Source organism: Tiliqua scincoides, chromosome 5, assembly GCF_035046505.1.
Source record: "Tiliqua scincoides isolate rTilSci1 chromosome 5, rTilSci1.hap2, whole genome shotgun sequence".
Taxonomy (NCBI): Eukaryota; Metazoa; Chordata; class Lepidosauria; order Squamata; family Scincidae; genus Tiliqua; species Tiliqua scincoides.
In genome coordinates this window covers 20,230,806-20,255,199 of record NC_089825.1, presented here as the reverse complement: position 1 = coordinate 20,255,199, position 24,394 = coordinate 20,230,806, and the positions used below count along the sequence as shown (strand labels likewise).

At 46.7% G+C, this 24,394-nt stretch overlaps 1 protein-coding gene across 1 annotated transcript; it reads left to right on the top strand.

Moving 5' to 3' along the window:
* Positions 1 to 332: 332 nt before the first annotated feature.
* On the top strand, positions 333 to 3,427 carry OTUD1 (OTU deubiquitinase 1). Its single transcript, XM_066629044.1, has one exon. It carries the CDS (start codon positions 557 to 559, stop codon positions 1,790 to 1,792), a length of 1,236 nt encoding a protein of 411 aa, XP_066485141.1. The 5' UTR covers positions 333 to 556; the 3' UTR covers positions 1,793 to 3,427.
* The last annotated feature ends 20,967 nt before the right edge of the window (positions 3,428 to 24,394 follow it).

The following is a 24,394-nucleotide window of genomic DNA, read 5'->3' as shown; positions in this document are numbered from 1 at the left end:
CACGCCTAGGATTGGGGTGCGGGGCTACAATTCTACCCACTCTTCCCTGGGAGTAAGCCCCACAGACTACAATGGGACTTACTCCTGAGTAGACACGCGCAGCATTGCGCTGCAGGGCTACCCACCCTTTCCTAGAAGTAAGCCCCGCTGCCAATCACAGGCTTACTCCTGAGTAGACACGCGCAGGCCGGGGCTCTTCCCCCCTCGCCTCCCCGACAGCTCAGCTGCTGCGGGCGGGCGGGGCGGGGCGAGGCAGTGGGCGTGGGGGCGGGAGGTAAACAAGGCCCGGCCCTCCCCTCCCCTCCCCGCCGGCCGCAGCGCCTTCACAGGGCCCGGCCCGGCCTGGGCGCCGCCCCGAGCGCTGTGGCGCAGCAGGAATTGCGCTCCCGGGGGAGGCGGCGCGGGTGATGCGCGCGGCTATTTCCGCGCGGGCGCCTCATCCTCTCCGGCAGGCCGCGAGGAGGGGCTGGGCTGGGCTGGGCTGGGCCGGGGCTGGGGTGCTCCCCGGCCGGGGCCTCGCAGGCCCCGCGCGCTCCGCCTATAAAGCGCCGCGGCGATGCAGCTCTACAGCGCAGTCGTCTCGCACTACCCGGCCAGCGCGGCGGCAGCAGCGGCAGCAGCGAGCGGAGGGCCGGGCGCGGCGAGCGGAGGTCCAGGCGTCGTCTTCAAGGTCTCCCCGGCAGCGCCTGAGGGGCCGGGCCCGGAGGGAGTCGCGGGGGCCGAGGCGGCGGCGCTGGCCGGAGGAGGCTCTTCCAGCGCGGCCACAGCCATGCCCGCTTTCTCCTGCCTGGAGCTGCTGCCCCCCCAGAGGAAGCCCCCCCAGGCATGCTACGGCCCAGGGGTGCCCGCGACCCGCCGCCGACCCACCGAGAGGGTCGTGCCCATCCGGCTGGTGTCGCACCCGGAGGCCGTCCTCATGGCTGGGGAGCTGGGCCTGACCGCGGCCCCCCATGGCCACCAGTGGCTGCTGCTGGAGGGTGGCACCGCTGGGTGCGATGCCACCCACCCCGGCTTGCAGGAGCCCAGCAACCGCGGCCTGCGCCTCAGTGAGCACTGCCAGGCCTTGGCAGCTGCAGCCGGCACCTACCCGGGTGTCCCTGTCCAGCCCGAGTGCCAGGCTCGCCCTGCCACCCAGGGGTGCCGCCAGGAAGCCGAGCTGGTGGTGGCCGAGGAGCAGGAGTGCCAGGTGCGGCCCACTGAGAGGAATGAGAAGCTGGCCCTCTACCTGGCCGAGGTAGAGAAGCAGGACAAGTACCTGCGGCATAAGGGCCGCTTCCGCTTCCACATCATCCCTGATGGCAACTGCCTGTACAGGGCCGTCTGCAAGGCCGTTAACGGGGACCAGCGTCTGCACGGCGAGCTCCGGGAGCAGACGGTGCACTACATCGCAGACCACCTGGACCACTTCAGCCCCATCATCGAGGGCGACGTGGGAGAGTTCCTCATCAATGCTGCCCAGGACGGCGCATGGGCCGGCTACCCAGAGCTGCTGGCCATGGGGCAGATGCTGGATGTGAACATCCACCTCACTACAGGGGGCAGGCCCGAGAGCCCCACCGTCTCCACCATGGCCCACTATCTGGGGCCTGAGGACCCCAGCCGGCGCAGCATCTGGCTGAGCTGGCTAAGCAACGGGCATTACGACGCAGTGCTGGACCGCCAGTGCCCCAATCCGGAGTACGAGGAGTGGTGTAGGCAGACTCAGGTGCAGCGCAGGAGGGACGAGGAGCTGGCCAAGTCCATGGCCGTGTCTTTGTCGAAGATGTACATTGAGCAGAACGCCTGCTCCTGAGATGGCCCCTGCATCCGCTGGCCAGTGCCATGGTGCCTTAGCCTTAAGTCCTTCTCCATCCAGCTGCAGCAGCCTCTGGGCTGGACAAGAATCTGAGGGGAACAAATCAAGACTTGACTTTGTAAAGAGCACTTGTAAATATAATCAGATCCTAGTTATTTACCATTCTCTTCTTTTGTATATGTTTGTTTCTTCTAGTTCCAGTACTCTTCTATAAGGGGGTCTTTCTGTTTTTGCACAATTTTTAAAACTTGTTAGACTGTCTCTTGCATCTTATTTTGGCATCTGGCCTATTAAGCCTACTGCCAGAAATAAGTCTGATTTATTGGTTTATTTTCTGTGCTAATATGGCTTATGGCCTACAGTTGTTTTCATGCTGAAATTTGAAACATACACATTTCTTTTCTAATGAATGGAAGAACTTTGTGCTAGCCTGCTGATTTTTTTTCCTCTTATTTGATGAAGTAACTTTCAGTTGCTAACTTTTAAACATTCAAAATATACAGTTACCTTTGAAATGACTGTTTCTAAGATGTATTGACCACTCTGCAGAGCAGGATATCTTCAGACATGGCTTTTGTGATTCTTCTGCACTCAATTGTTGGTCTAGAGTAAGCCAACTTTTCATTTTATTGCCTGGTTAGTGCCATCTTTTTTGGTTTGAGGGTTCACTTATTGGAAACAATCTGGCTTATAATGTTATGACATCATGAAATTCCTACTTAAGGCCTGGATGCCTTTTTAAGGGCATCAGAAGGTTTCTTATCACATTTTATTCTTTAGATGTTTTCTAATTGCTAGTAATGAGCTTAGGGTCCCAATCCTAAACAGTAGCAGTGCCGCTGCTGAATTCCAGTGCTGACACTGGGTGTTGCAAACATGCCGAAGGCACATCTGTGGCAGGGGCCACTGGCGCTGGACCAGTGCCTGTTGGTGCTGAGCCTCAGTGCTGCTCGGAAGGCCGGCAGGCACTACAGCAGTGCTGACTGGGCATAAGTAGTATCCAGGCAGGGAGAAATGGGGTGTTATTGGAGGGGGAGGGGGGTGGGACCAGCGAAGCTCCCTCAAGCCTGTACCCACAAAATAGCTGGTGCAGACTTGAGAAGCCTCATTGTGGTGCTTGGGGCTTTCCCCAGGGCAAGGGGATGAAAGTCTCCTTCCACATGGAGACCTCCGGCGGCCTCGGTGGTGCCACTGGATGCAGTGCGAGCCATTTTGGTGCCACTGCACCCAGTGAAGCTGCCAGCTTTAGGATTGGGCTGTTACTCTGGTATTATGTAAAGATGTATTTATACTAAGAGTTTGTATGGTTTGCTGGGTCAAACATTCAAGGTTTCCAGGCTAAAATCTACCGTTTAATTTCCAATTAAATTGAAATTGCTAGATATATTTATTAAGTAATGGAGTTTGTACTTTTTATTAATTTTGTGATCTTTGAATTTATACTGTATTTGTATAATAGGAATATTCTTAGCTATTCTGGAATAAATGTATAGTTTTGCTTGGATCCTAATTTGCCTGTTTTTGGGAGACCACAACTGAAATATAAATAAATTTCTCTGGTTTGAGTAAGGGTTTGAACATATCAGTTTGAAGAGTGGACTGCACTAGAAGAATATTCTTCTCTTAAGTTTGATCTCTCTGTACCTGGTTTGCTTCTGGGAATATTGGTGGTATAGTATCTAGATAAAGCTGGGTGAGGGAAAAGGGCAGGTGAGAGTGGGTAGTTGAACAACTTGGGTTTTACCTCTTCACTAGGCAGTCTTTATCCTGCTCTCCCTTTTCTCCAGCTTCCTTTGAGGGAAGGTGGAAGTGAAGGTAAATATAACAATTAGTTGTTTAAATGTCAAGACTAAAGCCTCCTTAGAAGGTGGGTGGCATTACTGTTCCTAACCATGTTCATTCAGAAGCACTCTATTCTCTACCAGCACAATCTTAAGTAGGTTTCCTTGGTTTGGAAATAAGTTCCACTGTGTACAGTGGACCTGATTGCAGCCCAAGGTTAGCATTAGTTACCATGAGAACTGTTTTGTGTGTGTTTGTTTTTTCTTTGTGGTAACTTAACGTTTTCCACACTGTGGTTTTTATACATGATCACTGAGTGCTGAGAGCTGCTCCTGCTAAAAAGCAAAGTGAGTCACTTGCCTTGGGCAACTTTGAAGGGTGGTAAGTGTCAACTACATGCAGCCAAGCTCTATATTGGTTCCCATCCAGTTCAGTGAAGCTAATTCTTTGGAGACTGTTGGCCCAATCCTATCCAACTTTCCAGCACTGATGCAGCCGCAGTGCAGCGCTGAGGTAAGGGAACAAATGTTCCTATACCTTGAAGAGGCCTCTGTGACTGTCTCCCCACCACAGTGCATGCCCCATCAGCATGGTTGCACAGGCACTAGAAAATTGGATAGGATTTGGCCCTGTGTCGTAAGATTGCAGCTGTAATGTAGTCTTAGCACAAGGAAGAGATATTGCATGTGTTTGGGTTTACTTGGAGCCAAAATGTTAGCCCTAACACCACTTAAATGTAATGTGGGAGGAAGTGTCACTATTTTCTCTTTCCTGACTGTTTGGGCACTAGAGCCTTATCTGTATCAGCTAATCTAAAGATCTTGCAGAAGGTGTTTAAGAGTAGAATGATCTAGACCAGGGGTGCCCAAACCCCGGCCCTGGGGCCGCTTGTGGCCCTCAAGGCCTCTCAATGCGGCCCTCAGGGAGCCCCCAGTTTCCAATGAGCCTCTGGCCCTCTGGAGATTTGTTGGAGCCCACACTGGCCCAACACAACTGCTTTCAGCATGAGGGCGACTATTTCACCTCTTGCATGAGCTATGGGATGAGAGCTCCCTCCATTGCTTGCTGTTTCACATCTGTGATGCAGCAGCGGCAGCAAAGGAAAGGCCAGCCTTGCTTTGTGCAATGCCTTTTATAGGCCTTGAGCTATTGCAAGACCTTCATTCATTCATATAAGCTCATCTTTAATATATTCATTTATGTAAATTTATGTGAATTTATTCAAATTTTAAATGTAAATTAATCCTTTTGTTCCCCGGCCCCCGACACAGTGTCAGGGAGATGATGTGGCCCTCCTGCCATAAACTTTGGACACCCCTGATCTAGACTTATAGAAACTATGAGCAAAATCCCCTCCAACTTTCCAGCACTAATGCTGCTGCAGTGCCGTGAAAAAATGTTCCCTTACTTTGAGGAGGCCTCTGTGACAGCCCTCCAGATTCACTGAGGAATGCAGTGCACATCCCGTATTGTACAACTGCATCATCGCTAGAAAGCTGGATAAGAGTGGGTCCTGTATTAGGTGCGGATAGAAAGAAGTTTTTCTCTCTCAAACTAGGGGTCACACGAAACGGACAGGCAGGAGATTTAGGACTGACGAAAGGGGGTGCAACTTCACAGCACATAATGTAATCTGTGGAATTCATTGTTAAAAGATGTGGCAATAGGCACTAGCTGAAATGCTTTAAAAGGGGATTGAACAAGCTCCATCAATAGCCATCATTACTAGTAGCCATGTGTTACCTCCAAGTTCAGTGGCGATATCTGAATACCCAGTGTGGAGAGGAATGGTGGGAGAAAAGTTTGTATTTTTCTTCTGCTTGTGGGCTTCCTAGAGGTAGCTGGTAGGCTCCTGTGGAAAATAGAATGCTGGACTGATCCAGTGGGGTTTTTCATACACTCTCATGCACTGAATTGTGTCTCCATATTTCTAGGAGGCTCTACAGTTAGGATTTCCTATTTATTGGTAGAAGTAGGTCAAGCTAGCAAAGTATTCTGCAACAGAGCAATCTTGTTGGCATACTTAAAAGGTTTGTTCAGTTCTTTAATTTTTCATTCCTCCCCATCAGCGCAAGGTAAGGTGTCTTTGGTTCCAAACAACCTGTTCTAGCTTGCTTTGGAAACCACCCAGTCGTAACTTCCTTGGGGCCCTTCCAAACAATTAGCAAAGAACACATCTTGTTCTCACTTGTATGTCTTCATTCACGCATCTTACTTTGAAGCAGCACTTTTCTTTGAAGGAATATTTCATTTTTCTACCACCCAAAGTGTTGCATACGTAGTATTCTGTTGCCGAAGAATTGCTGAACCTGTATTGTCTCCTCTTACATAGTGTATTCTACAGTGATAGTGTGCAATGTGGCTGGATGGTGAGCACAGTATTGCTTGGGGTTTAAAGTGATGACTAATGTGCCACTCCCTCATTTGCCCAAAGTATGTTGTGACCCTTATTCTCGTACTTTGGAGGCTGACTTTTCACCATCCCCTACCCACAATAAAACTCTGCCAGGAAATGAAGGAAGGGCTCAACCTATTTTTGAAAGATCTGAGAAGCCCCTTGTCTGTTTTGCCTCTGCAAGGAGTCCCCAGTAGCTGAAACTGCAAGGGGTTTCTCTTGACTTCAGTGAGACTCCCTGCTGAATGAAACTGACAAAGTCTGAATAAGTATTGTACAATCAGTAAATTTCAGCTTGGTTCAACTATTTTTATTTTCCTGTATCTCCTGCGTATGTATTTTTTAAGGCACATAATTCTCATCTCTGCAGCCAGACTCTGCAGCATCTGACCTGTGTCATGTCCATGTATTACATTTTAATGGATGCTGTGATATAAAGATTTGAATAAGTGTGTTGCAAAGGTAAAATGCTGTTGGAGCCTACTTTGTGAAGGACTTCTGGGAGCAGCAGGAGACTTTGTAAAGCCTCTCCCACTGCTCTTAATGAAAGAGGGCTGCACATGCCAGACAGGTGCTTTCCAGACTAGACAGTCTAAAACTTTGAAACGGTTCTTGGATTCTGCTACAGTGTTTCAGATTGCAGTGCAAAAGTACATATTTAACTCCAAAACAATCTACTCCAGTTTTTTGCAACTACTGGTACACGTACCACTAGTGGTGCTTGAGGTGGTGTCCGGTGGTATGCTCAGGACCCCTGCTACCTGGCAACAAGACCAGTGATGCAATGTGACAAGCAGAGGTAGTAGGCTCGGCTTAGGAGGCAGACCTCCAGCATGTGCTTTTCACATGCTCAAAAAGCCCTCCCATCTACCCTGAAACTCTTACCAGTGTTTGTTGCATCTAGCCTCCCAGTCTAGAAGTAACTGGTAATGATAATCACCAGTTACTTCCTGCTATTTTAAGGCTGCAATCCTATGGGTAAAGAGGTACCTTTTTAAAGTGGCAGTTCTCTTATATTTAGCATGGGGAGAGCAACTGTATATTCACCACTATTGCTATTCATAGCATCTTTTCTAGTCATTATTTGCTGGTGTTTCTTTTAGATGTTTTAGATGGTGTTTCTTTTACCCCATTATGGGGTACAAGCCATGATGTGTATGCGCAACCTCCTGATTTTAGAAATGGGTTATGTCAGAATGCCAGATGCAAGGGAGGGCACCAGGATGAGGTCTCTTGTTATCTGGTGTGCTCCCTGGGGCATTTGGTGGGCCGCTGTGAGATACAGGAAGCTGGACTAGATGGGCCTATGGCCTGATCCAGTGGGGTTCTTCTTATGTTCTTATGTAGATCTTTTGTTAAATTTGTGAGCCATTAGGACAGTGAACCATTTTTTACTGTGCAAACCACTTTGCAAATTTCTTTGAAAAACAGTAGAGCAGTGGTTCCCAATTTTTAGGAGCCCATGGACCACTGAAGCAAAAATTGGAATTGTCATGGACCACATGCAATGTCAGCTGTGGCCAGTCTATTCTCTGTCCTCTCTGGTGGTCCCTGTGGAAGCATCTCCCAAGTGAGCACTCCCCCATGGACTACCTGAGAGCGTGGAGAATGGACCACCCACAGCTGCAGCCTTCATTGTCTCCACCCTCTCTAGTGGTCCATGGGCAAGCATCTATCAAGTGAACACTCCCCCATGGACTACTAAAGAGGGTGGAGAAAGGACCACCCGCAGCCTACGCTACTGTGCTGGCTGTAGACAATCCATTCTCCACTCTCTTTAGTGGTCCATTAGGGAGCACTTGCTCAGCAAGATGCTAGAAGTGATCAAAGGTGATTTTTCTCCTGAGACCTTGTGAGCCACTTCTCAGGGTCTTGCAGACCACCTGTGGTCCGCAGGTTGGGAACCAGTGCAGTAGAAAAATGCTGCTATTGATGTCACACTGGGATGGAGTTGGTGATTTATAATAGCAATAGTGAAAAGATGATGTCCAAGCCAAAAGAATGATGAAACCTAATGCTTTGCCAAGTAAGAAAATGATGTCATGATATGGAACAACAGGCCTGCATGTCTGCAAAAGTTCTGAAAAACACGTAGACAATGGCCTTGAATCCTGGGCTAATATACAGCCCAATCCTATGCATGTCTACTCAGAAATGTCCCATTATAGTCAATGGGACTTACTCCCAGGGAAGTGTGGATAGGACTGGGCTGACAGGCATTAGCAAACTAGTATTTGTTAATCAGTGAGCACCATGCACAATATTAGCATGACTGTCAACTTCTTGGTAGGTGGATTTAACCCTACCATTACTCAGATCTGGATTTCCCATCCCACCTCATGGCTGCATACTTGTCAAGGGTGAGGAGAAAGCTGCCTATTGATGCTGGTGAGTAGTCTGTCTTTGACTGACATCACGTTCCCCAAATAGTTTGAGTATTTCTAAAGAGCAAGACATGGTTGACACAAATTAGAATTTAGATGACAAAATGTTTTTTGTAGAGGTTGTTGCTATATGCTACAACTGTAGAGACCTTTTTGTTCAGTTTCACAAGGCGATTAAAGCAACTTTCAGCAGTTTGTTTTTGGTTTACACACATATGTGCAGTCCTTGATTACTGTATACTGTCACTGGCAACTAAGGCTGCAATCCTATCCACACTTTCCTGAGAGTTAGCCCCATCAAACACAATAGGACTTACTTCTGAATAGATATCCATAGGCTTGTGCCCTATTAGCTGACTTGAAGAACATTACATTTGAGGAGATATAAGGCAATGGATAGGATTCCTTAGCATGTGTGAATAGACCACCACAAATAGTTGTCAACTGGACATGCATGTGTGAAGTAGTAACTCCTTTAAGCATCTCCATGCAAAGAATGTACAGATGGGAAAAAGTAGCCTCAGGTATTTGTGTGACATTTTATTACCTCATTGGCCCAGGATGGTTCATGATATTATAATACTTTCATCTGTCCGTCTATAGTGAATTTTATCCTCTAAATAAACTAACAGATGGAAACTGGAAAGCTTTAATTCTGCTTTTATTGCTGGTGAATATTTTTGACCTGTTTAACCCCATCCATTTAGCTCCAATCCATAAGTAATTGCTTATTCAGACCTGATCCCACTCTGCAAAGACTCTGCTATCCACCCACATAGGTCTGTTGACCTTATCCTTGGCAAGAACAAGAGAATGCTAGCAGATAAAACTGATTCCATAAACAAATGAAGTTATCCATTAAGGCTGAAAAGCAAACAATTGTTCAGTCCCTAGCTAGTACCATATGGGAGTCTCCATAAAAGGTTTTTTTAAAATTATTATTCTGGAGATATATCTCCTCAGAGACTGGTGAAAAGATTTTTTTCCAAACTGCATAGAATAGGCTTATCTAAGGAGAATAACTCATTTTTTTTCTTAGTTTTGGATGATCAAAAAGAAAATATTTTTCAAAAAGACTGTTTTCAAGTCTGTGCCCTTGAGTGTGATTACTGTGTGACCCTGTTTGTTTGTGGCTGTCATAGAAATAATCTAGCATAAGAAACTACAGTTAGTCTTTGGGTTAAGCAGAGTGACGTGGTCTGCTTTAGGCAAGAGGATTTGGGTACCATTAAAGGCAGCTAATTGTCAGTTAAATTTAATATATCTTTGTGAGTGAAAGAAGAGGGAGCCACTTGAATTTTTCACCTTTATTTGGGCATCAGTGTCTTAGGCTAGTTTTGAACCAAATTGCTATGGATATTCTCATGCCTCCAACTTGATGGCATTGGAGCTGGGCCCTGAGTTCCACTTCTAGCTTTTGGGCAGGGTCAATTTAGTTTTGTGTAGTCAATCTACAATGAATGATGTCCAGCTGCAATTCTCCCCACTTAGTCTAGCTCTAGTCACAGATGACAGATACCACATCTACCCTGGATATGAATTTCAAATGTCTGGCTTTCCACATGAGTAGAAAAGGGTTATTTGCCTTTATGTGGGATACTCTCTCAAGCTCCTGCTTGTGCTATATACCACTGCCATCTAAATGAGTCTCTCCCCTTGGAGATTGTAGGACTGGGGGCATCTGTTGCTGTCTCACATACAAAATATATTGTTAAATAAGTTTCTGATGTTTATACATAATTAAAAAGAGACTATACAACACTACCTAGAAGCCACAAACTGCGTGACCCCAGCTTCGTTTTGGTCACGAATGCAAAGTCCAATGCAAAGTCTGCAAGAGAAGATTTGGATCCAATCCAGTGATGCTACTATCTTATCAAAACTGAGTTCTTGATATAATCCTGCAAAGCCTTTTCTTGCTCCACTGCTCCTAAGGCCAGTACAGCTGAGGCTGCTACCTCACAGGGTTGTTGTGAAGATACATGAGGTAGAATGAAATGGAAAGGGCAGGGCAGGGGTGAGAGTGGGTTGGGTCCCAGGAAGGGGGTGGGATTGGCAGTGTGTTCCCAGTCTCATTCTTTATGTATTGGGGTCATGGCACAAAAAAGGTTGAAGACCAATGAGGCTATCATTTGGTATGGATTTCATGGAAAACCTTGATCCACGCTGTGTGTGTGGTTTTAATTTCATAGCACTGCTTGTGTCTCTAAATTAGAGCTTCAAATCATAGACTGACTCAAAGAGGGCATGCAAGAATTGTTTATAAGAGTTGCTGCTTATAAACACTTGACTAATCAGCAGTGTTGGGAAAGATACAATTATATGCATACAACATTTTAATCCAGTATTGGTAACCTCGCACACAGAAACCATGCATAATGTACTGAGCGCTCGTTTCAGGGTATCTGCTGAAAGGTTATCCAACTCATCATCACCATATCTAGGAACTGCAACAATAAAACATGCATCGTCCCCATGGACAAAGATGTTATAGAAATCGTTCTATTCAATGGTTGTGGAATTGAGACAGTTCTGATTTTATGAAGTTGCATGTTCATCTCCAAGCAAAATGAGTTTCCATAAATGTCCTAGTTAACCTTTATTTCTTTGAAGGTCTCTAGCAGGCTTTGAGGAATGGGAAGACTGATGTTGATGTGAAGAAGCATGGCAATTCTTCATACAGTGCCTTTTATTGCTGACATAGGGCCCAATCCTATCCAATTTTCCAGTGCCGGTGCTGCCATGCCAATAGGGTATGTACTGCTTCCTGTGTTGCGGAGGCAGTCTTGGAGGCCTCCTCAAGGTATGGGAACATTTGTTCTCCTACCTCGGGGCTGCATTGTGATTGCACCAGTGCTGGAAAGTTGGATAGGATTGGGCCCTAAGTCTGCAATCCTATGCACATGTACCTGGGAGTAAGCCCCATTGACTCTAATGGGACTTACTTCTGAGTAGACATGCATTGGGCTGCAATGCAGGAGTCTTCTTGCTTAAATCCTAATCCGAATGGTGTGTTCAAAATTAACAGCAGAGATGGCTGAAGCAGAAAATGCAAAGGCTGCCCCACATGGCAGTTGACTGCAATAATCAGTGCAATAACTGACAATTTGTTGTTTTTTTAAAAAACTGTGCCCTCCTCGTCTGCTTCCTGAGGTGGGATGTTGTCTCCCTCTGCCTATTGCCCCTTTAAAGCTCTGTCTCACTGCATTCTCCGGGCAGGGAAGCCTCCCCCTTCCCTGTGGCTTAATACACTTGCTCACTCTGTCTAGCAGCGCATTACTGCCCTGTCATTATGCCCATCAAGCCTCCCTCGAGAGGCTGCAATTCCCCCCATATGGCCAGTGAGTTCCATGCTGGGGGGTATGTAGGCAACTGAGGAGCACACTGCTACCCAACCAGTTGCTATACCCCCACCAGCTAGCACTGCAGCCAGGAGTTTGGCATTGGACAGGTCCTGCAACTACTTAGGCCTTGGCTAAGGCAGGCTTCCTGGTCACTGGGGCAACAGGAACACCAGTGAGCTGTGTTCTGCTGGGCTGGAAAAGGAGTGAGGTTGTCCAAGCCCTAATACAAAGCATTCAGTCAGTGCCAGTGATGGAGGAGCAGAAGTAGGATACAAGTTTGCCTTCCTTCCCCCCCCCCACCTCCCCACACTCCCCTAGAGATGCCACTGAGGCAGATCCTGCTGTAAGAGGAAATACTCTCCATCCTTTCTGCAGTTGCCACCCTTATTGAATTTTGCTTAGAGCAAGATACCAAAGTGAATGTGAAGGTTCATGTTCAGGCACAATGCCTGGAGAATTCCAAGGGAGGCAAAAGTGCTTTTAATAAAGCTAACAAAATTACTTGTGTGTGTTTGTGTACACTTGCCTAAACTGTCTCGAAAGTTTGCCTGAAGAGAAATTTTTCAATGTAGTGTGGCTGTTCCTGCTCTGCCAAAATATCCAAGGAATTTAGAAGGAAGCAAAGAGTTCCTGTGAGACCAAAATGATTCCTTAGTGCATGTGCGCATGTTCTTTGTACGTCCCTAGTTCTTTTTCTAAGCCAATTATTACATCTTCTACTTATTTTGCACTCCTAAAATGTGTGGTGCATAGAACTCATCAACCATGTGTAGGCATAGTATCCTGTAAGGACATATGAGGCTGTTTTGAACTGAAGCTAATTTTTAAAAGCTCCCGTTTCTTTCAAAGGGTTATAGTACTGTATTCGTGAATTTTTGTACAAGAAATGCAATCCTCCTTTCAAATGCAGCTGCTGTACTGTACTAGGAGCCCAATCCTTTTATAGTCAATTGAGCTTACTCCCAGGTAAATGTGGATAGGATTTCAGCTTTGCACAGAATCCTTTGCTGGTACAGCTGGAGCCAGTGGCCTATGCAGTATGCACCGAAGGTTAGGAGCAGAATAGAGGTTTCCTTATGTCAATCCCCAGCCTGCCCAATGGGGCTGATCAGCTGATGCAAATCTGCGTAGCCCCATTCCAGGCCCAGGAAGGAGCATAGAATACAATAGAGGCTTCCTCCACCTATTCCATCACCTTCCGGGCCGTCCCTGCTCCCAGTTCTGCCCTCCCCTTACCCAGAAATGCCCCTCCCTGCCTCTGTTCTACCCTCCCCCTTTCCCATGTCACTTGGCACAGCACTTACCTCCCCAGGGGTCTGGGTGCAGCGCCAGCACTTCCTACTTGCAAGTTGTCGCAAACATGCTTTATGGCATGTTTGCGACGACCAGCACCTGCGCAGCAACTGCTATGCCGGTGATAGCGTTACTTAGAATTGTGCTACCCATTGAGAAAGAAAATGGCAATTTTCTTTACTGGGAGGCAATGGGACATTAGTCCCTGCGTGTTCATTTTTTTCATATTTCCTGTGTCATAGTCATTAGGAGTGTCACATGCATACAACAGAATAGGAGCCAACAGAAGAATTAAACAAAACTAAACCAACTCAAAATTTGTGACTTTTCAAAATTGAGACAGGCAGACTGGCCTTGAGACCCAAGCTGTTTGCCAATATTACAATCCTTGGTAATGCAGGCATTTTAATATATGAAGTACAGCACAGTCCTGTGCATGTTCATTCAGAAGCAAACCCCACTGTGTTCATGTACTTATTCCCAAGTAACATACAAATAGAATTGAAACCTTAGCTGTGCTTTATCAGTATAACCTTTACCATTTTAAAACTAAAAAGCCATTTCAAATACTTCATGTAATAAAGGTACACCCTGCCCTTTAGTATAAATATTCTCAGGGTGAATCACACAATAAGGATAGAAACAGTAAAATATGTACATAATGATTTTTAAAAACCCTTTGAAAACAGCAGATACATTAAGAACTGGTAGATATCATTTCTCATCTTAAACTAATAGGCCTGGGCAAATAAAAAGGCATTAGTCCATTTCTGCCCAGCCCACAGGTGATTCCTATGGCATATATGCAATGTTGGGCAGAAATGATTTAAAAAGAGGAAAAAAGGTGCTGGTTGGGCTCTCTGGGGAGGGCATGCCAGAAGTGGGGCACCACACTGAGAAGGCCCTTTCCCCAGTTACCTTGCAGTCTGAATCAGGAGCACTCTTCTTAGGGGTTGGGGCCACACCACAACATTTTGTTGCAGGACCCGCTTGTTACTTAAATATGCAGTTGAAATTTGCCAAAGTACTTCCTTTTAGGCTGCAGTCCAATGCACATGTAAGTTCCATTGACTGAAATGGGACTTACTTCTGAGTAGACATGCATAAAATTGGGCTAATCGTCACTTAAAAAGTGGGCCAAGCGTTTTCAGCTGAGCAGTGTTTGATGTGGAGTATGCACATAGCAAGTCTGTGCAGTTGTTGTCATGCAATACACCCACTGACCTGATGATCTCAGAGGTTGTACTGGTGCAATGGAAAACTTTCTTGTTGCAGACAAGCACCCACACACCTGGCCTTGGGCTAGTTCAGCTTGCTTCACAAGATCAGGCTCTGTGGTAAAGCCACAATGCCTTGTGCTGAAATGTGCAATCCATGTTAGGGTCCTTGTTTTTAGGCCTTCCTTCCCTTGCTCATGAAATGTGTTGGTCAGCTAAGTGTTTTTCTATGATGGCATGTGGAACTTGCATGGAAATCAAAGTTGTGTTTGAACATTTGAAGAGCTTCCTTTTTGAACAACAAAAGCGTATGTCGTTGTGTTCATATTCCTGAAGTTCACTACCTTCTTATTCCTGTCTTTCCCTCCCAAGATGTTGGCATCCATGCCTTATTTACAACTCTCAGTAGGCTTTGCTTCATCAAATACCTAACATTCCTTCATGGGGTGAGTAATAGCTCTTATGTAAGAACTGGTTCTGACACTCTCTCTGTCTTGGAGGAAGTGTTGTGGTTTTCTGTTTAAGCTCTTGTGTTTGCACACTGATTATATTTTTTCCCAGTTCTCCTCTTATGTGAAATCTGGCATTGTAAAAGAACCCCTTACACCCTGTTGTTAATAATAATCAGAACATGTCACCCATTCCGCTCTGCTGTCTGTTTGTAACAAGTTAAAATAGTGTTATGTAACCTGCTCTGTCACGGAAAGAAAAAAAACAAACATTTTTTTTTGGGTGCTCATCACATGGTTGTGACTGCTGATGAATCCAGTGTGATGCATCCATGGAATATTTGTCTCACAGGTAGGGATGCCAAAGAGTCATTTCAGCATCAGAATTGTTCCGCATAATATTGGTCACATAGGGCCCACTGGAGGCAACAATGAATTCAAAGCCTGCTGTTATAATCCTGAGAGCACTATTGCAGGGAAGATTGTGGCAATCATTTGACCAGGAGCTCAAATATATGAGAAGGAATGACACCACAATCCACGCATGCCCACGAATTACACGGAGATAAAACTACAAAGGATTCTGAGAGAAAGCGGACTGGGAGGATCTTGCTTTCCAAGAGAAAACAGAGATGAGTTATGCTCTTCTGCAACTCCTGTTCACTTTAAGGGGGCTTGCACAGGATCACAGGTGGATTGGGCCCTAGTCTTTTGTGTTTATTGGCAATGAAAAGCTTTTCTGGGAATAAAAATAATTGTAACAGAAGCAACTCAGTAGGCCTAAAAGAACTGAAGGTGGCACTAGAGGAATATAGATAGTTGTCTGCAGGGGCTCTGTTAAACAAAAACTTGTTCTTTTGGAGACTATACTTAACATCTGGGCACAAGACAATGGGCAAATCAGACTGACCATTCTGTTTCATTTCTTTCTTCTGAAGAAACTTTTATCCTCTCTTGTACTGCTAAGCTCCACATTTCTGTATTCCATTCACAGAAATTGCACTCTCCCTAGTTCAGCGCTTCAGTGGTGATGTAACAAAGTAACACAATGATAGCAAAATCTTGAGAGAAGATGTGTAGGTTGGGTGGAACAAATGTGCATTTCTTGTGGGAAGAAATGCCCATTCAGAAAGGATCTTAGGACATATATTTGCCACAACCATTCTGTGAAATCCTATCTGTGTTTACTTGGGAGTAAGTTCCACTGACTTACAGCATAATCCTATCTTGCGCTGGAATATGTAGGCCAGAAGGTCTGCAGTGTATCCAGCACAAGATAGGGGCCTAAAGTGGCTCAGCTGGGGAAACTCTTCCCCTTACCCCTAGGTAAGCCACCTCAGCCTCAGTGGGTCTCTTTGGACTTGTGGCACCTCCGAGGTGGCATAAGTCCAAGGATAGCGGAGCAGCTTGTAGCTGCTCAGCACTGCTCAGGAATGAGGGTAGGATCCAGCATATCTGCGGGCTCCCATCCCTGCCTCCCGCTCCCCACCTGCCCGCCCCTGGGTCTGCCCTCCACCCACCCTCCCCCTGCCCCGGAACACCTCCCTCCTGCTTCCTCCCCACCTCCTCCCTGCCCACCCCAACCCTTGCATTGGTTGAGCTTGGCTAACGCAAGCCTCCCTGCCTGAGTTGGCTCCACGGACCAGTGCGCGTCCTTGCACTGGCCTAGTTGACTCTAGAGGAGGTGCAAACGTGTTTTACGGCACATTTACAACCCTCCTAGGCCAGCGCAAGGGACTTGCACTCGGCCAAGGGCATGTTTGGATTGTGCCCTTAAACTTAAGCCAGTTTGGCTTAAACTCGAAGTGCAAATGCCCTTAGAATTGCTGCCTGGAGGCCTCCAGTGCCAGGCTGCCAGGTGTACTGGGACGTGCACCAGCTCCATATTTAGCGCATGTCTTTGTGGATCAAGGTTGGGAGAATTGAGGCCAGGAAGGGGGCTTGGATTTGGTGGGAATCGCTGCTGCTAAACTCCCACTCCAGTCTCCCTCCCATGCTTTGTGCACATTTCCTTGTGCCCCATGGGCACCAGGTGGATGCAGGCATGTGGTGTTGGATGTTCCCCGCTTGTGCCCCATGTGTCACCTTCTGCAACAGCTGGGAAGTGCCTAGCACCACTGGAAGGCTTATTCCAGCAGTGCTAGATGCTCTTAGCACTCTCGGTCATGTTGTGAGAATGGACTGTTGGAATGGAATGGAATGTTGGTTCGGTCATGTTGTGAGAATGGATGATGGCCGGATCCCAAAGGATCTCCTCTATGGAGAACTCGTGCAAGGAAAGCGCCCTACAAGTAGACCACAGCTGCGATACAAGGTCATCTGCAAGAGGGATCTGAAGGCCTTAGGAGTGGACCTCAACAGGTGGGAAACCCTGGCCTCTGAGCGGCCCGCTTGGAGGCAGGCTGTGCAGCATGGCCTTTCCCGGTTGAGACACTTGGCCAACAGTCTGAGGCTAAGAGGCAAAGAAGGAAGGCCCATAGCCAGAGAGACAGACCAGGGACAGACTGCATATCTGCTGAAGAAAATACTGCCAGTATTTGTTTCATGAGACGGGCAAAATAAGAAAAAAGGCCAACTGATGGTTGCTTTGGTTGACTGCAGGCATTTGTCAATGTACAGTCTGGCAATATCCAGGGGCTGGATGTGAACATAAGAACATAAGAACAGCCCCACTGGATCAGGCCATAGGCCCATCTAGTCCAGCTTCCTGTATCTCACAGCGGCCCACCAAATGCCCCAGAAGCAGTTTATCTGGCCTTTGGACACTCCCACCACCAGCTGCTCTCAGCTGCTGAGCTATGCTGAGCTGTTACAGCTAAAAGGGTGGCCTGTATGAAAATTGGGCCATATCTTGAAAATACGGTCAAGTTTTGTGTTTTTTTTCTCCTTTCATTTGCAGTTTCTGAGAAAAAAAAATGCTGATTTCTGGTCATGACCTGCTTCATGACATCATTTCCTGCTTAATGATATCACTACCAGCCCTCAGTACCAGGCATCATGAATGCTATTTGGCTCACTGTACGAAATGAGTTTGACGCTCCTGTCATAAGCTGCTGACGATCATAACTAAAGCTGACTGCGCTAGAAAAAAAAGTTACCTACAGCAATAATATGCTAAATGTAAGACTGTGCTGGGTGTTCCATTCAGGTAAAAATCAAAGTTCCATATGTTGTGCACTGGTTGTTTCTCTTGGATAGAAACAAAGACTTTTTTCATCAAACCAATACAAACCATTTCAGGCAGTTGCAGTGATGGATCCTGATGGCTTCCTGATGGCTCTGGGGGATCTTCCTGCTGACAAGGATGGCAATTCTGCTGAGGTGTGGGTTGACCTCTGGAAGGAGGAAACCACAAGGTTCCATCAACATTATTGCTCCTGAGTATTCTCTGCCCAATTTCAGGGGAGCTTGCACTCTGGTTTTCTGAGAAGCTGCTGGTGATGAAGTGACTGGGTAGGCATCTTGAGCAATGGTGGTGGAAAACTCACAGTGAGCCCAACTGAGCCTGGGCTACAGCCCATTTTAAGACCTGCTCCATGGCATTTGTGGCAATAAAGCTTACTTCTCTCTACCACTCTTGCAACTGCAGAGATTGGTTTAGTGGAATTGGTCTGAGCAGTGTAGAATTGATTGCATCTAGGTCTGCAGGGAGGTTTGGAGGTTGTCCCAGCCACCTGTTGTGACCAATTTGCAAGGCACTTTGTGGATAAATTATTTGCATCTGGATGTTCAGCTGGCAGTGACAAGTAGGTGGGCCTTCTTTGTGGTGGCAGCTCACACGTGAAACTCTCTACTAGTAGAGATCAGAATGGCTCTCTCTTTCCCATTATCCTGATGGCGGCTGAAAACCCACCTTGTCTGGTTGTGCTTGCGGTTCAGTTTTTTAGCTTGCTTAAGCCATTTCTGCCCAATGTTGCATATACGCAACAGGGACCAAATGTGTACACCTGTGGGCTAGCCAAAAATGGGTTAATTCTATTCAGGATGTGTTTTCTTAGACTCTCAGTACATGGAGTTCTGCTCAACATGTGCTGTACAAAGAAGTGATGAAGTCTGAAACCACTTCAGATTGCAGACTGAAGACACAATTTTTAAATGCTCCATGTAAAATATTTCCAGCCAGAATAAATCTAGTACAGCAGAGAGAAGGATTCCAGGCAGCCTTCTGTCTGTGCTGCTGGTTTTCTTGTTGCAGGAAGGGTTTGTGTGTATCTATTTTTTTTTTTTTTACAAAGGGAAGGTTTTTAAAAGGCTGCCCTCCACCTGCCATCTGAAATGTTACAGCACATACTCTCACCTTGCAGATCACCTCATTCTGCTGCATGCATAAGACAAGGACACACATACAAGGATAGCTTGAGTCTGAATTGCCCTAAAAAAAAAAAAAAAAAAAGGACTGTATGTGAATTTCTTGCTCTGTTCCAGTCCCTCCTTGCTGTGTGATGCTGGCACCACCAGCTCTGTGGTGGGCAGGAACTTCCTCCTGCTTATTCCCAAATCCAGCTTCAGTCATGAGAGGAAAGAGGGTTAAATACTCCTGCTCTGACTCTCGCTCCTACTCTTTCCTGCTCTCTCCAGATCTCTGGGGGCTTAGTTTCCCTGGGCTATCCCTGGCTGGTTTATGGAGAGCCCTCTGAGGTCAAAGACCGTGGGCCACCACCGATGAGGACAGGGCCTTGTTGGGTTGTTTGCAAGAAATATATCCATCTCTGGCTTCAGACAGGCAAGTGAAGGAGTTGTAGGTAGGATTTAAGGAAAACAGGAGGAACCTGTAGAACTGAAAGCCTATGGGTCAACCTGCTATATAGTTAGAAGCAGCCAGTCTGGGATTTCTTAATATACAGGGTGTTGCTGCCTCCTGACTGCAGGCCTTCTAAACCAGGTCAGTCTTTATGGGACGAGGTCACCGCTGCGGAGTCAAAGCAACCATGTTTGAGCCCCATAACACTTGTTTCTCATTGAAACTGTGCTGTTTAAGAGGTGGGCTATGGCAGTGAGCTGGTTATCACCTTTATTCAGAAGTTTCAGATACAAAGCTAAGCACAGACCTGTTCACTGAGTTATAAGATACGCCCGGTATACATAATTTATTGCAGATTATTTTAGGTTTCTTTAAAATGGGAGTCAGAAGTCAAAACATTTTCCATTTCCACATGTGTTTTCATTAAATAGTCATAAGACTAGCCAGATAACTACATCTGCATATTAGAAACTCCAGTCACTGTCCTTTATACACACACTCTCTCTCTCCTCCAATTAGGCCATTTACAAGCCTATAACTGAAGGGGCTCTGCCCACTCTGCAAATGTTTGTCTTCTCACTATGGCCAAGCAGATACCCCAGCCAACCAGACACCCCAGGAAGCCCACAAGCAGAGCAGGTGGTCATTTGGGATCAGGATGTGTAGAATACAGCCTCTTGCCAACTGTCATCAGGCCCTCAACTGGATATAGCAGAGATGCCACAATTGCTTGGTCGAGCACATGCTTTGCATACAGAAGGTCCCAGAAGGTCTGCAGCTTAAAAGGAATGCAGGTAGCAGGCTTTGGAGAGTATCAAAGTAGAAGTTAGTGGGTTAGATGGGCCAGTAGTCAGATATAGTGGTGTCACTAGGGTTTACATAATCTGATGTGGGAGGCCAGCATGTCAGCGCTATGATGGACCTCCTCCCATGCAGTGTGTGTGGCAGTGCCTTGGGCAGCAGGCAAGATGATGTATCATCAACCTGCCCCACTGGTTTTTTGGCTCTATCTTTGATAGAATAGTGATATTTCAACGTGGTTTGTTTCATTGCATTCTGCATAAAATTACACATCAATGGATATATTATAACATAATAGTATTGTTTGAAAAATACTAAGATTTTAAAAGTTTGGGTGAGTAGTGATGTCAGTCCCCCATGCACGTCACCCTGTGCAGCCCAGACCTCCCAGCGATGCCTCTGAGTCACAGTAGGCATTAGTGGGTTACATGGGCCATTAGTCAGATAGCATTAGGTAGCTTCACGTATTCATGTGTTCAGTTGCTGCAACATTCTCCCACTTGTCCTCTTGCCAATCTTCCTCTCTTGCTTGCTGTGGGGGCAGAATAGAGTTCTGCTGACCACACCTGATGGAAGAAGAGGAGACAATGGGCAAGACAAAGGGCAAGAGGCATAAGAGCTGCAGCCTTGCTTGGTATCTCAGTGTATTTTAAGGTTTAAGTACCCTGTCCCACCAAGAGCAATTCTGTTCTGCTCTGTTGGACGCTGGCATTTGAGTTCTCTTTTTGGAAACAGCACTGCTGTTTGTTACCAATTTGTAGGCAAGTCTCGAATTCTGACTCCTTCAAATGGAACCATCTCACTCCAAATGTTTTGCTTCTCTTTTGAGCCATTGGCAGTCTGCTAATTATGCAGCTGTGATTCGGATTATGCAGCTGTGTGGTTAAAAACGTATCGTATTCTTAGCAAGGATTCAGTAATGCTCTTCCCTTCTTTGCCTCTATATCAGTAATGCTTATGGCCCCTATTCAGTGGTGTTATCCAAAAGGGCTGAGAGTCTAACAGGTAGAGAGCTCTTTGAAACAGCATTTGCTAGGAGAAATCCTGCATTGTACTGGTGACTTTGGAAAGCCATGCTGCACCTCTGGACAACAATAGCTTGATCAATAGATCATTATCAGTGTGGGCAATAAAGAAAAATAACAACACTGCGCAAGTCATAATTCTGGCAACGTGTAGCACATCATTTCATATTGCAGGATCTTGCTAGAAAACAGTTTCTTAAAGAACACATTGCTTAATATTATAATAGCCAATCTTGAATCTCATTTGGAGCCAAATGGGACCTAATGGTTAAACTGAAGACTATTCAAATTAATTAAATGGCTGTTAACTGAAGGTTTAGGCAGATCTCTCAGTGGATACCTCAACATCTCCACCTTGTGGTGAAACAATGGACGTTTCCCTACAGCAGGGTGACATTTTGTAATGACCTCACAGTGGGGATACAAACGGATGCTGGCTATATACTGTACATGGTTCAAATCAGTCCAGTCATTCCATTCCAGACAATGGGAGCAAAACAGAGATGTACGTGGGGAATGCCTCTGAAAGGGGGGAGGGGCCCCCTGCGTGCCGTGGTGAGGCTCCCTGCAAAACCTAGTGCTTTGCACCCCCTCTAGCTATGCCACAGCCTCTGCTGACAAACTCAGCACATGTGAATGCCTGTCCATAGCTAGATTGCATGTTGTGGGACCTCTGTCATGTGTGTTTGGCAACTCTTTGGTCTTTTCAGCCCCAAGCAGGCAGCACATGTTTACGTTGAGGGTCAACTTCCACGGAGATTGGGCTGCAGTTGCTTTGGTGGTTCACTTACCTCCTTAAAGCTTCCTGTTCTTTTCAAGGGCATGTGCTTTCTCCTTTCTAAGCAGAACCACTCTGTTCCACCTTTATTTTCAAAGTGTAAATTTGGCTTAATCTGACTGTTATCTCTCTAGCCATGATGCCCCAAATCTGGCCAGGAGTCACCCTTATCTGCTGCTTGGCTTGGCTGAGCTCCATTCCCTTGTCTTAATCACTGCTTGACTGGGCGACTGCAATTATCTTTTATGGTCCTTCTTAACCTTCACTGTCTAATCATTAGGCTACAGTTGGGCTGTTTTTGAAGCAGCTAGTGTACTACATCACCTCTGTCTGTAGCTCCAAAAGCACAAACAGAATCCAATTTTAAGAATGGCCCTTTTCTGTTTTTCAAAGCCACTTATTGTCCTTAGCTGGATATCCCTCTCTAGTTGGCTGTCTCATCTATATGAAAATAACTTCTTTCACTGAGCCACAAGGTGACTTCTTCCCACCATGCACTTTATCTCAGGCTATTCACTATGACCAATTATTATTTCTCTTGATTGCACAGTGCCAGCAGTCCAGTACATTCGGCTCTATAGTTTGTGTGTCTAGACATGTACGTTTTGCCTTAAGTACAGGTGGGACGTGTTTAAGAAATAACCAATCATCATTTACTTGTGTTTATTACTTTGAAGAATATGTACAACTTCTTTAATCTACTGCCAGGTTGTGGATGATTTAGGGCGCAATCCAGAGGCGCCCTTCAGCTGGTGCAAGTCCCTTATGCCAGCCCAGGAGGTTTGCAAATGTGCCATAATGTTTGTGACTCCATGGGAGTCAGCAAGGCTGGTGCACAGTGGCGTGCTGGCCAGCAGAGGCTGACACAAGCCTCCGCGCCAACTCAGGACGCAATCCTAACCCTTTATGTCAGTGCTTTCCAGCACTGACATAAGGGCAATGCAGCTCTGAGGTAAGGGAACAAACATTCCCTTACTTTGAGGAGGCCTCCGTGAGTGACACTCAACTGCAGGATGCAGCCATGTCCCATTGGCACAGCTATGCTGGAAAGCACTGACATAAGGGGTTAGGATTGTGCCCTGAGGCTTTGAGTCTTGCGTTGGCTGAGCTCAGCCAACACAAGACTCTGGGGTGGGTGGGGAGGAGGTGGGGAAGAGGCAGAAGGGAGGTGTTCTGGGGCAGGGGAGGGTAGGTGGTGGGTGGCCCCAGGGACAGGCAGATATGGAGTGGGAGGTGGGACTGGGAACCAGCAGTTTCCTGGATCCCAACCCCTGTTCCCAGGGAGTTTGGAGCAACTTCAAGTCGCTCTGCTCTCCTCGGACTACAAGTCCACGTAGACCCATAGGGGCCAGGGTGCCTTAGTCAGAGGTAAGGGGGAAAGTTTTCCCTTACCTCTGGCTGAGCCACTTTGGGCCCGTATCCCATGCTGGATACAGCGCAAGCCTCTTGGCTGGCCTATTCCAGCTCAGGATAGGATTGCACCCTCATTTACTTACTATTTATTCCAGACATTTAAAAGGGAAATACTTCTTGTTCTTCTAGTCTACTACAAAGCAGCTGTCATCTTATGATTTGTAAAGGCATAGCCACATGAAGATGCAGAAGAGAGTGACCATAATGATTGCTGGGCTGGGGCACTTTCCTTCTATATAGTTGGCAACCTTCAGTCTCGAAAGACTATGGTATCGCGCTCTGAAAGGTGGTTCTGGAACAGCGTCTAGTGTGGCTGAAAAGGCCGATTCGGGAGTGACAATCCCTTCCACACTGGGAGCAAGTGCAGTCTGTCCCTGGCCTGTCTCCCTGGCTATGGGCCTTCCTTCTGTGCCTCTTAGCCTCAGACTGTTGGCCAAGTGTCTCTTCAAACTGGGAAAGGCCATGTTGCACAGCCTGCCTCCAAGCGGGCCGCTCAGAGGCCAGGGTTTCCCACTTGTTGAGGTCCACTCCTAAGGCCTTCAGATCCCTCTTGCAGATGTCCTTGTATCGCAGCTGTGGTCTACCTGTAGGGCGCTTTCCTTGCACGAGTTCTCCATAGAGGAGATCCTTTGGGATCCGGCCATCATCCATTCTCACGACATGACCGAGCCAACGCAGGCGTCTCTGTTTCAGTAGTGCATACATGCTAGGGATTCCAGCACGTTCTATACCATTTGGGACTCTTCAATCTAGAAAAAAGTGCTTGAGAGGGAACATGACTGAAACATACAAAATTATGCAGGGGGTGAATAGAGTGGATATAGGGATGCTCTTTTCCCTCTCACACAACACCAGAACCAGGGGACATCTGCTAGAATTGAGTGTCGGGAGAGTTAGAACAAACAAAATATTTACCCAGCATGTCATTAATCTGTGCCACAAGATATGGTGATTAATCCTTGCCACAAGATTAATCC